Source organism: Lactuca saligna, chromosome 3, assembly GCF_052625555.1.
Source record: "Lactuca saligna cultivar CGN05327 chromosome 3, ASM5262555v1, whole genome shotgun sequence".
Taxonomy (NCBI): Eukaryota; Viridiplantae; Streptophyta; class Magnoliopsida; order Asterales; family Asteraceae; genus Lactuca; species Lactuca saligna.
The window spans coordinates 28191064-28206373 of record NC_136419.1 but is presented as its reverse complement, the minus strand read 5'-3'; the positions used below and the strand labels follow the sequence as shown (position 1 = coordinate 28206373).

Sequence of the window (15310 nt, the reverse complement as noted above, 5' to 3'; positions counted from 1 at the left end):
TGGGCCACTATAGGGTTATTGGGCCAAGCTGGTTAGGCCCAGTAAAGAAAATGTAAATAGTCTGAAATGGATGCTTTGAAGGCTAATGACACTTGGGAATTAGTTCCTCATCCCACTTCTTCCAACGTCGTTGGTTCTAAATGGGTCTTTAGAACTAAGTTTCACTCTAATGGTAGTATTGAACATCTTAAATCCCGCATTGTTGCACAAGGTTTCACTCAAATTTCGGGTCAACATTACTCTCTCACATTTAGCCCCGTTATCAAAGTAGCTACTGTTCGCATTGTTCTATCTCTTACAACCTTAAATATATGTCCATTGCATCAACTTGATGTCAAAAATTCCTTTCTAAATGGAAAAGGTTTCCGCATCATGTATGTCGTTTAAAGAGGGCACTTTATGGCTTAAAGCAGACTTTAAGGGATTGGTTCCAACGTTTAGGCACTTTTCTTATAAGTCTTGGTTCTGCTTGCAGTTGTGTGGATACCTCTCCTTTTATACACAAGAAAGGGCGTATCCTACTTTATTTGATTGTTTATGTTGATGATCTTATATTGACAGGTAATGATCCCTCTTTAATCAATCAATTTTATTCAGCGGTTCAACAAGGAGTTTACCACTAAAGATCATGGTCCCCTAAATTACTTTCTTGATCATGAAGTCTCTTACAATGTTGATGGTTTGTTTCTCACACAAACCAAATACACTCATGATATTTTGAGTTGTGAAGGGTTAATTGGTGCAAAACTAGTTTTCACACCCTTGTCCACGGCTCAAGTTCTTACATCGCATGACACTCTTTTCACTGACCCTACACTTCATAGATCCTTAGTTGGAGCACTGCAATACTCACTTATCCAGATCTCTCCTATGTAGTCAATCAAGTTAGTTAGTTTTGTCATGCTTTTACGATCGACCATTTTCAAGCAGTGAAGAGAATTCATGCTACGTCAAAAACACCATCTCTTATGGTATGCATTTTTAGTATCCCAAGTCACAATCTTTACTTGGCTACTTTGATGTTAATTGGGCTCGTTGCATTGAAACCAGACGCTCAACCTATGGTTACTCCATCTTTCTTGGTGGTAACATAGTCTCTTGGAGTGCCAAAAAACAACCTACTGTTTCTCATTCCAGTTGTGAATCTGAGTATTGTGCTATGGCAAACACTGCTGCTGAAATAGTCTAGATTTCAAATCTTTTGAATGACTTACATGCTCTGCTATCCTCAATACCTGCTCTAGTATGCGACAACAAGAGCGCTTTGTTTCTCAGTCAAAATCCCATTTCTCACAAGCGAGCCAAACATATTGACATCGATTATCACTTTATTCGAGAGCTTGTTACTTCGGGTAAATTGGTTACTCGGTATATTCCTACTCATCTACAACTAGCCGACATCTTTGTGAGGAGTATTCCTTGTCCCTTGTTTGAGCAATTTTGAGCCAAGCTTCATGTTGGTCCACCACCTCTCAACTTGAAGGGGGTATTAAAGATAAATTAGAATAATTAGAAAATATTTCTTGTATCTATATATGTTAGGCTAGTTTGTTACTTTATATGTTGTATCTTTGTACTATATATATTGGTTAATATACAAGATACCTATTCAAGGTGAAAATACTCTTATACGCACACATTTTGATCAACATTTACCTTTTGTACATGTTGCAGCTCACGTGTTATTGATCTGATTCACCACATGCATGATACAACTCTCCATGCCTAAACTTTTTTTTATGGATGAAGTCAATCATTGTGTCCCGGTGGTTTTATTTTGGTCGTGTTTTTTCTTTATGACTTTGGAATCGCTTAGCTTTGAATAACTTTTATTTAATTTTAGGGATAATGACTTGTAAGGTTAACGAACTATATGTTTTGTTCATGTTTAGTCACTAAACTTATTTTTGTGTTCAGTATGTCATTGAACTTGTTGAAATTGTTCAAAAAAATACCATTATGACCGGGGTATAGTGAGTTTTGCTAGTTTCATGTCTTTTCCAGCCAACTTTTGAATTTTCCGGTCATCTTCCCCACTGTGTGTTCTTGGTGTTTATGTGTGCAAATATGGGTTTCAGAATCATCAAGAAGATATGAACATGAACCTATAAATTGTAAAATTTGTGTTCTTGAATGTGTATGTCCATGGATGTGTTCTTATTTTACTGAGTGAATCATTGGAAGAAACTAGGATGAACAACCGCATGTTTGTTTTCGTTTTGCAGAATGCCGGAAAATTCAAATTTGGTTGGAGTAGATGACTGAAAAATTCAAAGATGTCCGGAAAACTCATGTTTGGCTAAAGAAAACTCTAAAAAACGGCAAAACCCACTATACCCGGTTATAATAATATTTTTTTGAACAATTTCAACAAGTTTAATGGTATATTGAACACAAAAACAAGTTTAGTAACTAAATGTGAACAAAACATATAGTTTATTACTCTTATAAGTAGGGATGAGCATAGGCGGATACCCACCTCATTTAGCGAGAACCGGAACCGAAACCGCTATAGGTAGTTCTTAAATGTTTTGAACCAGTTTCGGAACCGGCGGTTCCAGTTCTGAGAACGAGTAACCCGGTTACATTAATTTTGTTAACTTTTGTCGGTAAAACTGCAATTTAGTTCGATCCAAATCAAATCAATTCGGACCAAGACGGAAAAAATCATACCAATATATTCTAAACCGGTCTAAGTAACACACACACACACACACACACACATATATATATATATATATATATATATATATATATATATATATATATATATAAACCAGTTCCAGCGGGTAGTGGTTCCGAAAAAACAAGAACCGGAACCGGAACCGCTTAAGGCGGTTCCCGTTCCATAATCGGCAATTCTGAGGTAGTTCCGGTTCCAAAAACGGGTACTCGGTTCCAATGTTGATCTCTACTTATAAGTCATTGATTATCCCTTAATTTTAATAAACCCAATTAACTATCTTCGATTTTGGAACTTGTATGTGAGATTAATTCCATAGGGTCACAAAACTCTGTGACCCGTAAAATATGTTAATAGCGAAATTAGTCCAGTTTTTAAATTGTTGTTGAAGAGAACAATTGCTTTTAGACTAGATTGAATCTACTGCAAAATTTTCACATATCATGGATTTGATTTTCATGTCGTCACAAAAATGCTTTATTAATTATATTTTAGAAAATTTATTTATTAAAATTATTCTTATTTTAAATGTGTAAAAATCATTCATTCTTTCGATATCCCATTTAGGTCACATGAAAACGAAGTAAACTAGGTTTAACGTACGATTAAACTAAGCAAAATGAATTAATGTATTGTGATTTTCGTGTTCTATATCTCTAGTTGAATTTTGATCTTCTTAGAGTTTGAGAATTATTTGATCATCCTTAGAGTATATATATATATATATATATATATATATATATATATATATATATATATATATATATATATATATATATATATATATATATATATATATATATATATATATATATATAGCCTCTTCGCAGTTCATCGAAAATATTTCAAACCACCACGTCGTGGTATATATGCGTCCATGACGTGGAATCTTTTTTTGCACATTTTTCAAGTTTCTTTTTATATGGGTGTTGGTTTGATTGTGCTTTAACACACACATAGAGAGAGAGGATGGTGCTTTAACACACACAGAGAGAGAAGAGAGAGATTTTCTTTTATTTTTTTAATTATAAAAATAATTAAGTAAATAAAAGAAAATAGAAAAAAATCAAGATGGAACAATATTTTTTTCAAGTATATTCAAATTTTGGAATATCACAATTACCAATTTTTGCAGTTTACTAAATAATTTTAACACCAAAAAGATTTGAGTAAATGCCTTGGAATATTTGCAAAAATATTGGTGGGGCCTACTTGTTGCCCGTTGCGTCCGCACCAAATCGTTTTTCTCTTTTGAACAAAGTTGACCGTTTGGGATACCCAGACCCAACAAAGCGAGTGCCAAAAGTAGCCGTTGCTCTACAGTTTATCGATTTATATCATTTCTAAACCCTAGCCCTATTTCTACATAATATTTGTTTTTTCAGAAAGCACTTAACCTGTTCGATAAAATTCCCCACTGAAACACAAGAAATATATCTATCCGTTTGAGCAAACCTATCAACTTCGAGGTGTTTCTACAGAAATGGCTTCAAGAACTGTGAGCAAAGACATAATCACTCTCCGCGGATCCACAGCCATTGTCAGCGAATTTTTCGGTAAAAATCTCTCGGTCTCTCGTTGATGCTTTTCCTTAAACCATGAATCTGTTTTTTTTGAATATCTTGTTGCTAATAACTCTCCGTGTATGCAACCGCTTTTCAGGTTATGCAGCAAACAGGTAAGACTTGGTAGCGCGATTTCTCATTTTATGGTGTAGATTGCTGTGGATTCGATTGGAAAATGCTAATTTTGATCGCTAATATGTAGTATTCTGTACAATCGTGGTGTCTATCCGGAAGAAACTTTTGGAAGAGTGAAGAAATATGGACTTCCATTGTTGCTTTCTCAAGACGAAGGTGTTAAAACATTCATCTCAAATTTGAATAAGCAGCTTTCCGGTAAACATCCAATATATCGTCGATAACACTTTTCCCCAATCTTCATACAGTTTTGGTAAACTTTGTATTGTGTTTTGCTTATGTGATTCGCTTTGAATCTGTGTATTACAAAGAATGGCTGGAAGCTGGGAAGTTACAAAGGATTGTTCTTGTGATAATGAGTAAGGCCACCAATGAAGTGCTTGAGAGGTGGAATTTCAGTATAGAGACTGATGGTGAAGTTGTTGAAAAAGGGTAAGATATCTCTGAAACAAACTTTAGTCCCTCCATTGATAGATTATGTTCATGTCAATTTAATGGTTTTTAATCTCCAGGGTTTCGAGGGAGAAGAGTGATAAAGAAATCATGAGAGAGATTCAAGCTATTATGAGACAGATTGCATCCAGCATTACATACTTGCCCTGCCTTGATGAACCATGTAAGTAGAAGTATTAACAAAGTTTGTATGGATATCATATATACTTATATGTATGATTAGTTTTTTGGATAATTGATTTGGTTGATTATGTTTAAATTGCATATCATATATACTTGTATGTATACTTATATGTATGATTAGTTTTTTGGATAATTGATTGGTTGATTATGTTTAAATTGCAGGTATCTTTGATGTGTTGGCATATACTGATACGGATGTTGCAGTACCTTTTACTTGGACAGAGAGTGACCCTAAACTGATAGCAAATCCCCAAATGGTGAAATTGCATTCTTTTGATACTAAGGTATATAAATTTATTATTCGTTTATACTTTTTCATTCTAATTTCATATGAATCTTTGTAGAGGCATAAGAAAATGTTGTTTTCATGATGCAGATACATAAGGTTGACACAATGGTGTCTTACAAGAATGATGAATGGGATGACCAGTAAAAGAAAGAAAGATAAGGGATGTTTAAGAAAATTGTTGCTGTGTTTTTGTTGTTGATCTTGAAGGTTGAATGATGTGAATCGTTTTGATTCACTTGTGTGTAGGAATGAAATATGAATCTGGAAACTTGCTTTTTCTTGAAATTGAAGAACTTGCTTGCTGCAATAAGACATTGATTTTCTTGAAAAATGTCAACACTTACAATTAGACCCTAAAGTGACTTGCTTTCAAAAAAAAAAAAAATCCAATAAATCCGTCTTGGTTTGGCAACATTTATTTTCCTTGTTAACTAACAGATGATGTAACTGCACATTCATGTCTGGTGATGAAGAAAGAAGTTTTACTTTTTTATGGGCCATAGTAGATTACTCCTGAATCTTTATCTTTTTCTCTAATTTGATGCTTTTTGAGGTCCAATGGTGATCTTGTTGTTGTCTTCAATTGTGGTTGATTGAGATGTGAATATTATTTGGGTAAATGGGGTTGAAGTGGGTTCTTGTGATTTGGCTTTTCTGAACAGATGTTTCCAAGTTTGTTTCGATGAACAAGACAACTGTAGAACAATATCAACAGAAGCCATCAAAATACACTTTTTGTTCATCACCGAAAGCCATAAAGAGAACATCAAAAGACAAATCTCTAAATACCAAAAACTGTTAGGTTGGCTCTTGTACACAATAAACTTTTTATGGAATTTAAAGAAAATAGAAGGAAGATTTTTTCATTTTCATCCACTCTAGATAAATCTCTAAAGCAAACCTATTTGAAGATTTTTTCATTTTCATCCACTCTAGATAAATGAAAATAAAAAGAGAGGAGAAGCAAATGTTTGGGAGTTTCAAATAAATTGGTTCTAGATAGATAGTGTATCTTGAACCACATTCATTTGAATAATCTGTAGCAATCCAATTTTCAAAAGAAAATTTTCATTTTTAAATAGTCAAAAACATTTCCAATAAACCATAAAATCTCAAGTACATTTGTTTTCAAATTCATAACATCAATAATATTATTCCAAACATCAGAGTGTCCCATAAAAACGCTTGATAGAGTGCATGACGCGTCATCAAGTTAATGTTTAGTGGGTTCCTCAGAGCATACCCCACACAATCTACATAATCACATAATCATATTAGCTACAAAAGCTACATAAACCACATAAGCTATGCATATAAACATATAAGGATGTCGTGGAAACCGTCCAAGGTCTTACACCAAGTGTCACAAGAAACCCCCACGTGGTCTTTACTAGCCGCCACTGGAATCCACACGTGGTCTTGGCTCACTGTCGTGGGAACCTCCTCCACACAGTCTTCCCTAATTATAGACATATCATACGAACTAAACATGTAAACATACTAGGTAGCCGTGGAAATCCTCTAAGGACTTATACCAAATGTCATAGGAACATCCTCATGGTCTTAACATATTGCCACGGGGACCCCCCGGGGACTTCCATACAAGTGTCATAGCGAAATATCATCTAATCAACTATATATATATATATATATATATATATATATATATATATATATATATATATATATATATATATCATAAAATGGGTCGCATTGTGTCTTGGTCCCATTGGTATGGTGAGAAGACTCACCTCTCAACAATGCCGAACTGATAAGATAAAATCTGATAAATCCCAACACGCACCTCCAACTCAACTGCCTATAATCATCATGTTATTAACTTGTCAAAATCTCATAATACCATAAATACCCTCAAAGTCAAACTTGGTCAATCCTGGTTAAAGTCCAAGTCAACAATCAAGGTCAACAGTCCATGTTGACCCTAACTCGTCGAGTGCATCCAACAACTCGTCGAGTTCCTTCAGAGTCCATACAACCGAAATCCCAAGTCAACTCACCGAGTCACCTGAGTAACTCGTCGAGTTCCTTAATGTCCAAGGTCCGACAACTCTAAACTGAAATCTCTTAATCAGCTCACCGAAATCACTTAGGATCCTGGAAACGGGAAAACCCTACCCAACTCGTCGAGTTGGCTAAACAACTTGTCGAGTCCCTTCAGCCCTCTTTATGTTCAGTCCTTTCCAGTGGAATCTAAGGCTCCAAATTATAGATCTAACCCCTTATGGTGTAGCTACCACGTAATGTTGCAAACTTTACGTGCATGCAAGGCCTCAAAAGGCTAGAACACTAAAACTAAGGTTCATACAACGCTTAGGACATGGAAAAGGGCTTAGACTAGGTAAATGAAGCAACTTTATGTCATGAAAGACCTAAAGGTGTCCAGATCTGGAACCATATCCTCATGACAAGTCCAAATCCAAGTATGACACCATTTTTGCACCAAAAGTGACAATATTCTTCCATAAGATGAGATCTAAGCAAATAGAGATCAAGGTAGCAACTTTTACCTCCAAATGGATGCTAACAACAGGTAGATACCGGATCCAAAGTCCTCTCCTCATTTCAATCTCCTCAACCTTCAAGTTTCCTTCTAAAAAGCACAAGTTTCACTCTCCAAGGCTCACACACACTCAAGAAAGCATCAAAACGCGGCTAAGGTTTCTCTCTGGATTGTAAGAACAATGAAAGAGGTTACAAATAAGCCATAAGTTCTTTAAATAGGGTACAAACCCCTGAAAATTAGGGTTTTACTTTACAGAGTCTACTCGTCGAGTCGGGGCCTTCCGACTCGTCGAGTAGGATCTAAATCTCGTGTCCTCATAAATGATCTATATTAGACGAGTTGGAGCTCCCCAACTCGTTGAGTTCTAACACAAAACCCTAAAAACATAGGGAATTAAATGATGTCTGGAAGAGGCGTTACATAATCTTTTTTATAAGAGATAGATAAATAGATGTATATTTTTATTTTTAAGAAAAGAAAGGTGATTTCATTATTTTAATCATTTTTATAACTTATTTCAATAAATTAAATATAAAACAAACAAATACTTACTATATATAATCGTAAACCCTTTTAGATAAATTCAAATTAAAATTCTAACACTTTCATATCTTTTTTTTTTTTAAAAAAACGGTAAATATCATTAAAAAGTCATGATTAACAAGTAACTAAAGCACGACAGAATAAACAGTACAAACAGAAAGATAATGAAAACATAGAAGAAACAAAGAAAAATCAAAAACTAAAAGGGGGAAGTAGATAAACGAGCAAATGCGAACAACTCCACTCAACCCAACCGCCATAATTCAGGTGACTCCTATGGTCACACCAAGAGTATGAGTTTGACATAATATCATCCACAACCTTTTATGGATCAATTCGAATATTCTTGAAGATCTTATCGTTCATGGCGAACCATATGTACCATAGCACTCCAAATAGAATAACATCACCAATCACTTTCTTCCTTTGACAATTGTCTCATATAGTTCTTGTATTAAGAAATTCAATAACACCGGAGAACCCTTGAACAATACTACCACACCATTTAAAAATCTTGAAGTGAACCTCCTTGGCGAATTCATAGTGCACAAAAAGATGATTCCCCGATTCGACATCCTTGTTGCATAAAGTGCACATCTAATTTGATACTTGTAGCTCACGTGCTATTAGATACACCTTATACAGTTTACCACGTAACACCTAACTTTTAATGGTATTAATTTTGACTAGCAGATGTGCAACCCTTTAAAGGGGATCAGTTTCGAGCCTATGATACACCTCATACAGTTTACCACGTAATTACCGGTTTTTTGTCGGCATAAAACGAAAACCGTAGGATCTAGAATCCTTTGAGTGATTCAGGTCACCAATATATTTGTATAGTTGAACCGGTTCGTGGAGTTCAGATGGGTTGGAAGGTGACTGGTTCCAACACCACGTAAAACCATTTGCTGATACTCAATCAGAAAGTTTACAACATTTGACCGATTCAATCTTATATAAATGGGGAAACTTTTCTTCAAACGGGACGGAACGCACCACACGTATTTCCAAAACAAGATATGAATATCTAATCCGTGAACGATTTTGAATATCTTGTGAGAATCGACACCTAGATCACCCAAGGATTTAATAGCCCTTTGGATATTGTGCCACACCCAATTGGAGGTTTTACCAACAATGAAGTGTGTTGGTTTCTTACTCAAATTATGTAGACTTGTAATGACATTATTTCAAAGACTTCCTTTTTTGTTTATCAGTCACCACTACCATTTGATTAAAAGTGCAAGTTTTGTGCTTTTAGAGTTGATGCCCCAAACCACCTTGAGAGATATGGGCTGTGATTTTAGACCAAGTCGATCCAATGTATCTTGCATTTTAAATAACCACCACCCACATGAAATTTCTTCTGATTTTTTCCAAAGAATGTTTTAAACAGATACACAAAGTAATTAGGCAAGCTGTTTAGGACATATTTGATTAAAGTAATGTGACTCCCAAAGGAAAGAAATCTTGCTTTCTAATCAGATAGACGAGTTCTAGCTTGTCTATGATGGGTTTCCAATGCTTTTTCAGTCTCATATTTGCCCGGACAGGTACACCCAAGTACTTGAATGGAAAGGAATCTTCTACACACCCCATAATTCTAGCCATGTCTTTCAATTCAGTATCATAGGTACCAATACCGAATAACCATGACTTAAGAAAATTGACCTTTAGGCCTGATGAGATATGAAAACATTTCATAATTGCCGAGAGGTTTCTGATACTCGATTTATCCCACTCACCTACAAAAATGGCATCATCCGCATAGAATAAGTGAGATAAGTGTGGACCATTGAAAAGAAGCTTAACCCCAAGTATCAGGGAGTTTTCTTTGGCACTCTTGACAACAATACTCAGGCCCTCCATTGCAATGATAAAAAGGAACGAGGAGAGAGGATCTCCCTGACAGAACCCTCTTGTTTAGATAATTCAATGGATGATCCGTTTACTAACACGGAGGTTCTCGAGGAGGATAAACAGCCCAACATCCATTGTCTCTATTTATACCCAAAATTTATTTGGTACATGATGGAAACAGGTATTGCCAATTAACAGAGTCGAAGGCCTTTTCAAAATCCATTTTAAGAAAATACATCTTGTTTTTTTTGCTCTTTTTGGCCCATGAGTAAATCTCGTTCATGGGTCCGTCGAGAATGTTTATGCATTCGACGTATGCTGAGTGCACTTTATCTACCACCGAGCCAACCACTTGCTTTAAGCGAACAAGGAGTTTGGCTAAAATCTTGTACAAACATCCGATTAGGTTTATGGGTCGATAATCCACCAGATTGAACAGGTCGGGTCTGATATTTTTGGTATTAGAGTAATAAAAGAAGAGTTGCAACCGGTGGATATGAAACCCGTTCTTTCAAAGTGTTTGATGAAACTGATAATGTCCCCGGTCCCCACAACCAAAAGCATAATATAAATTCCTTCTTAGATTCAAAATCCCATAGAAACAATCTTACAATCCAGACACCTCCTTCAAATTCCCTTTCTTTAACCAAACAAGATATTTGAATTGCAGTTCTAAAAAGGTCTCACTTCTGTTTTTTACCATAACTAGCGAACCAAAGATTCCTATTAGGATCGGCTCGCCCTCTTGCTCAAGATGGTAAGGTAAACATCTCTAAAATATTCAACAACATTTGCAAACATTACACAAACAAAGTTACACATAATCATCCATGAGAAGTTACAACATCTAAGCACAAATATTCACAACATTTCAAAAAGAAACATGACAAATGTACCCAAGCCTAGCTAATACCACGATAAATTGCACCAGGGCAAAGCTCATCCATCACATCAACATTTCTATACCCATTATATTCTCTCAAGCAAATCCACCCTCTCCTCGACAAAAAGTCACGAAAATCATCTTCCGTATAAAAAATCTTGTCTTCCGTATGGACAGGCACATGATCCGGCTCCTCAAACAAGCACACTTTGATCATCAAGCCTGAAAGTTGACCAGTTATCAGATATTTGACTAATAGTCAGACAGACAAACAGACTCTACATGTCTTTTGTCTTTACACCTAAAAGTTGAATGTAAAAAGTCAAGGGCATTTTAGACATTTACCTTCGTCAACATGAAGGGTGTAGTTTCCTAGAGGCATATCTCTATCAAGGGTCCTCACTATGTTATCGATATCTTCCAACCAAAACCCTCGATTTGTTCTCAGTCTAAAAGCCGATTTGATGGTTTCCTTTATGGCATCCGGTGAGCCATCGATTCCAATTCGCCGTGTGTAATCCCCTAACTTGACCGAAATAACCCTACCACCATAAGTGTTATTCTGATCACCTGCGAATATAACAGACTTGAAGCTCACAAAATCATCAAGGGTAAAAATGGATATGAATAATAAAAATAATAAAAAAGTAATAGCTGAAACCATTTCCAGGATTCTCCCTCCAATTCCATGGAGAGACTCCACTGGCTGCCATGGTATCGGCTGCAGTGATGGCAAGAGGATGACCCTCTTGATCCAACCGTCTTTCAAGATTAAGCGCACCCCTTGGATTAGCTATGACAACAGACATAAATTGAAAAGTTTCCTTTTTTAGAAAGATGTTTTGCTATCTTCTTTTCTTTTTTGGGGATAAATCTGGAATGGATAATAAGAATTTTGATTTTGTTGATGATCTAATTGAATTACCTTCTACAGGTCCAAAAGCAATGCCGGTGTCATCTACACCTGCACAAAATAAATGATATAAAATATATTGACAATAAACAAAGAATCGAGAAGGATTGAGATCACGGAATAACAGATCACGAAGATATAATATGAACTGATGAATCAACCAGTCAAACAGAATATAACTGAAGATATCGAATATCAAAACACCCCTTCAAATTTTCTTCGTATCACATCAACGAATCACAAACAATTGCTGTTAAGGACCTTTTTGAAGCAAAATTACTCTAATTCAGAGCTCAATTGAAGTACTGTTTTACCTTTATCAGAGAACTGCATAAACGAATCGACTTTCGAGTTTTTGTTTCTATCCCTAATAACGTCTTCAACTTCTTTATAGAACTGCATCTTACTGTTAGCTGAATACCCATTATGATTAATCCCGTTATTCTGCTCCTTGGCTTTCTTGAACTCCTTCAACAAGTTCCTCCACTTGTCCGTACACATGGTGGGCGATCGATCAAAACCCTTTTCCCTCATTTTCATTGAAATCTGATCCCATAAGTGCTTGTTTGACTTTGAAGTGTTGAAGAGTGAATCGATCTCATGGCGGAGGAGGATTAGGGTTCGAGTTTCTTCTTTGACCCAAGTCTCGGCTCGTTTCTTCACTGGTGCTGAGGTTGTAGTGGTGGTGGATTTGATAGTGTTTTCTTCGCTGCTGGTGGTGTCGCCGCCGCCCGGAGCCGCGATAATCATTTGGGTTTGGTGGTGGTGAGGTGCAGATGTGGATTCCATCATCATGTTTGTTTCTTGTGGTGGGTAGAAATTGATCGCTTGAGGTTTTGCAGGTGAAAACATTTGGAATTCAAACTGTTCAGTGAGAGCTTCCACTCAACGCCAACAAGGGTTTATGATTTAAATTAAGAAAAATCCAAATTATTGGTGGGTTTACTAGTCATAAGATCAAAAAGAAACAATCTGCAGTCAATTATACGAAAATTTTGTTTCTTTTAATCTAGGTTTTTGCGCCAATGTCTTGGAGAAAATCATAAAATACTTTATTCTATTTAGGTACGTTTCTTGTTACATTACTGATCCTGGTGTAAGAATCCCATTCTAAAACATTTGATCTACCGTGTTTTTTCTGTGTGTGTTTTTTATCATTAATGTTACTTTGTAATGAGATTATTATGTTGACAAAAAGATCTGGATAAAAATTAAACAAATAAGGAAGGTGTTGAGATACATATTTTGTTTAAGTTTGATCAAGTTTTAAAGTACACTGTTATTTAGGGGTGAAGTTCCTGAACAAACGGATGTTAGGGGGCAGCGCCCCTGGGAGCAGGATCCAAGGGGCGGCAGCCCCTGGCTGGGATCGAAAATCGGTTTTTCAGAAAACTGACCATTGGTTTGACGTTTGTCCAAATATCCGTTTTTATGTTAGTTTTATAGTTTTGTGACAGTTTGAAACTATTATACGATAGTTTTCAGACAGATATCTTAAAGTTGATTTTGGTCTCATTTCTAGTACATATGAAAATATCATCAAAACACTTTCTGTTATTGTCTCTCCGAATCTTATCCGATTAAAGAATATTTGAGAGTATCACCTAAATATTTTAATATGAATGTGTTTAACATGATTCTCAGAATTTCCAGGTTTTTTATAACCCAAATTTCTAATAGTTTTTGAAAAAATTATAAAAATGTATCTTGTGGTCAGCTCGTTGGGTACTATCTAATGTCTTTTAAAAGTATGAATTTGGTTTTTCGGTCATATTTGAGTGAATTTGGTATTCCTCAAATTTGAAAGATTGTTTTACTACTTAGATATTTATTTTCCACCTTTTATGTACTTATTTGAATATATATTGTTATTGTTACTAATTAATAAATAGCTCACAACTATCATCCTTAATATGTAAGAAAGTTTGGACTTTACATTTTGGAGGTCCAACATGAAAATCAAAGTTATGTCCCATACAAAAATATTGGAAGATATTATTAAGTAAATTTGTTACTCTTAAATTTAAAACTTAAAATTATTAAAAACATTTCGTAAATTCATTACTACAATATTATGTCTTCACTCATCGCTAATAAACTAAAAGTGTTACAAGCAACATCGATGATCTATTGATACTGTTATTAGGTTTGTTATGGTTTGATTTGATTTTTATTTTTTGGTGGGTTGAAAGAAACGAAAACTTTTGTTAGAATTTATAATAGAAATAAATTTCTCTGGATATAAATACTTTCTATAAATTGTTGAACAATTTTAGAATTTATGATTAGATTTTGATTTATTGATTTATTTTAATTTTTTCATTATTAAAATGATTTCAAGATCGTAACCAATGTTACATTGTGTATATATAAATAACCAATGATTAATTTTCTTTAATGATAACAGATAAAAATGTATTTTAAGAAAAAAAGAACATTATAACTATAGATTTGTCTCAAAATTAGGAGGCCCCATGTGACCGTACCGTCTGCATACCTCTTGGGCTACCACTGATAGTAAGATATATGTAGAACCTCACATTAACTCTCCAAAAGAGCCTTTATAAAGGGAATAGAGACTCCAACATATATCGACACTTATTGGATTTCCCATCATAGTCGTAGACTCGATGAGGATAAATAGGGATATGTTGAACCATGAGGGTGCAAAATGTCAACTTTGATACCATGTAAGACATAACCGGAGCCTCGTACTCTCCAAAAAAATCTTGTGGATTGGAGACTCCAACATATATAAACATTTATTGGACGGTGTCGCACCGATGTGAGATATACTAACACAAACCTCCACCTTATACCCTCAATCGCCTCTCCTTAAATTCATTATTGTTCAGCCATTTCTCTTATATTCCACTTACCAGAAACCCACACAAGAAAAGAAAAACATCATACTACACTCCACACAAGACCTTTCTCCTAATTTTTACCACTAGAGACCCTCATCCACGTTACCATTTTTCATGAATAGAATTGAAATTTAAAAAAAAAAAAATCAATAATGTTCATGAATGGACTTCAAGGACATTGTTGAAGTTTGAGGCAGTGGAAACACGCATGAGATCTATGGAGCAGAGAATATAGCCATAAATTATTATCTTTGATGGTGTCTATTAGTTGAATAAGCTTAGAGGTGTTAGGGTTGGGAAATAGAACCGATAACTCCATCATCGTATTTTTGTTGCAACTCATCCACTTCATTAGACATGTTTGCTTATTATGGCATGATTAATCTAAAATTAAAACAAATATTAATCA

General features: G+C 35.1%; 2 protein-coding genes across 3 annotated transcripts; one reads left to right on the top strand and one right to left on the bottom strand.

Moving 5' to 3' along the window:
• The first annotated feature begins 3985 nt into the window (after nucleotides 1-3985).
• MAD2 (DNA-binding HORMA family protein) lies at nucleotides 3986-5639 on the top strand. The gene is made up of 7 exons (XM_078983475.1): nucleotides 3986-4239; nucleotides 4346-4361; nucleotides 4451-4581; nucleotides 4695-4815; nucleotides 4896-4999; nucleotides 5182-5303; nucleotides 5396-5639. Exons 1-7 carry the CDS (start codon nucleotides 4167-4169, stop codon nucleotides 5450-5452), a joined length of 624 nt encoding a protein of 207 aa, XP_078839601.1. The 5' UTR covers nucleotides 3986-4166; the 3' UTR covers nucleotides 5453-5639.
• Nucleotides 5640-11016: 5377 nt separating this feature from the next.
• Nucleotides 11017-12995, bottom strand: LOC145034913 (trihelix transcription factor GT-4-like). 2 transcript variants are annotated; one of them, XM_078983472.1, is made up of 5 exons: nucleotides 12349-12992; nucleotides 12047-12085; nucleotides 11783-11914; nucleotides 11467-11691; nucleotides 11017-11343 (listed from the first exon to the last, which is right to left on the bottom strand). In XM_078983472.1, the coding sequence occupies exons 1-5, from the start codon at nucleotides 12884-12886 to the stop codon at nucleotides 11141-11143; spliced, it is 1137 nt and encodes a 378-aa protein (XP_078839598.1). In that variant the 5' UTR covers nucleotides 12887-12992; the 3' UTR covers nucleotides 11017-11140. The 2 variants fall into 2 exon arrangements, with proteins under 2 accessions (XP_078839598.1, XP_078839600.1); XM_078983474.1 differs by lacking the exon at nucleotides 11783-11914 and having other exon boundaries at nucleotides 12349-12995.
• Between the last annotated feature and the right edge of the window lie 2315 nt (nucleotides 12996-15310).

Excerpts from the sequence above, each read along its gene's own strand:
- MAD2 (XM_078983475.1), top strand. The coding sequence starts at position 4,167 with ATGGCTTCAAGAACTGTGAGCAAAGACATAATCACTCTCCGCGGATCC. Across the intron at positions 4,582-4,694 it reads TTTGAATAAGCAGCTTTCCG|AATGGCTGGAAGCTGGGAAG; the intron begins GTAAACATCCAA and ends TGTATTACAAAG. Across the intron at positions 5,304-5,395 it reads TGCATTCTTTTGATACTAAG|ATACATAAGGTTGACACAAT; the intron begins GTATATAAATTT and ends TTCATGATGCAG.
- LOC145034913 (XM_078983472.1), bottom strand. The coding sequence starts at position 12,886 with ATGTTTTCACCTGCAAAACCTCAAGCGATCAATTTCTACCCACCACAA. Across the intron at positions 12,086-12,348 it reads TATGCAGTTCTCTGATAAAG|GTGTAGATGACACCGGCATT; the intron begins GTAAAACAGTAC and ends TATTTTGTGCAG. Across the intron at positions 11,915-12,046 it reads TGCTTTTGGACCTGTAGAAG|CTAATCCAAGGGGTGCGCTT; the intron begins GTAATTCAATTA and ends CTGTTGTCATAG.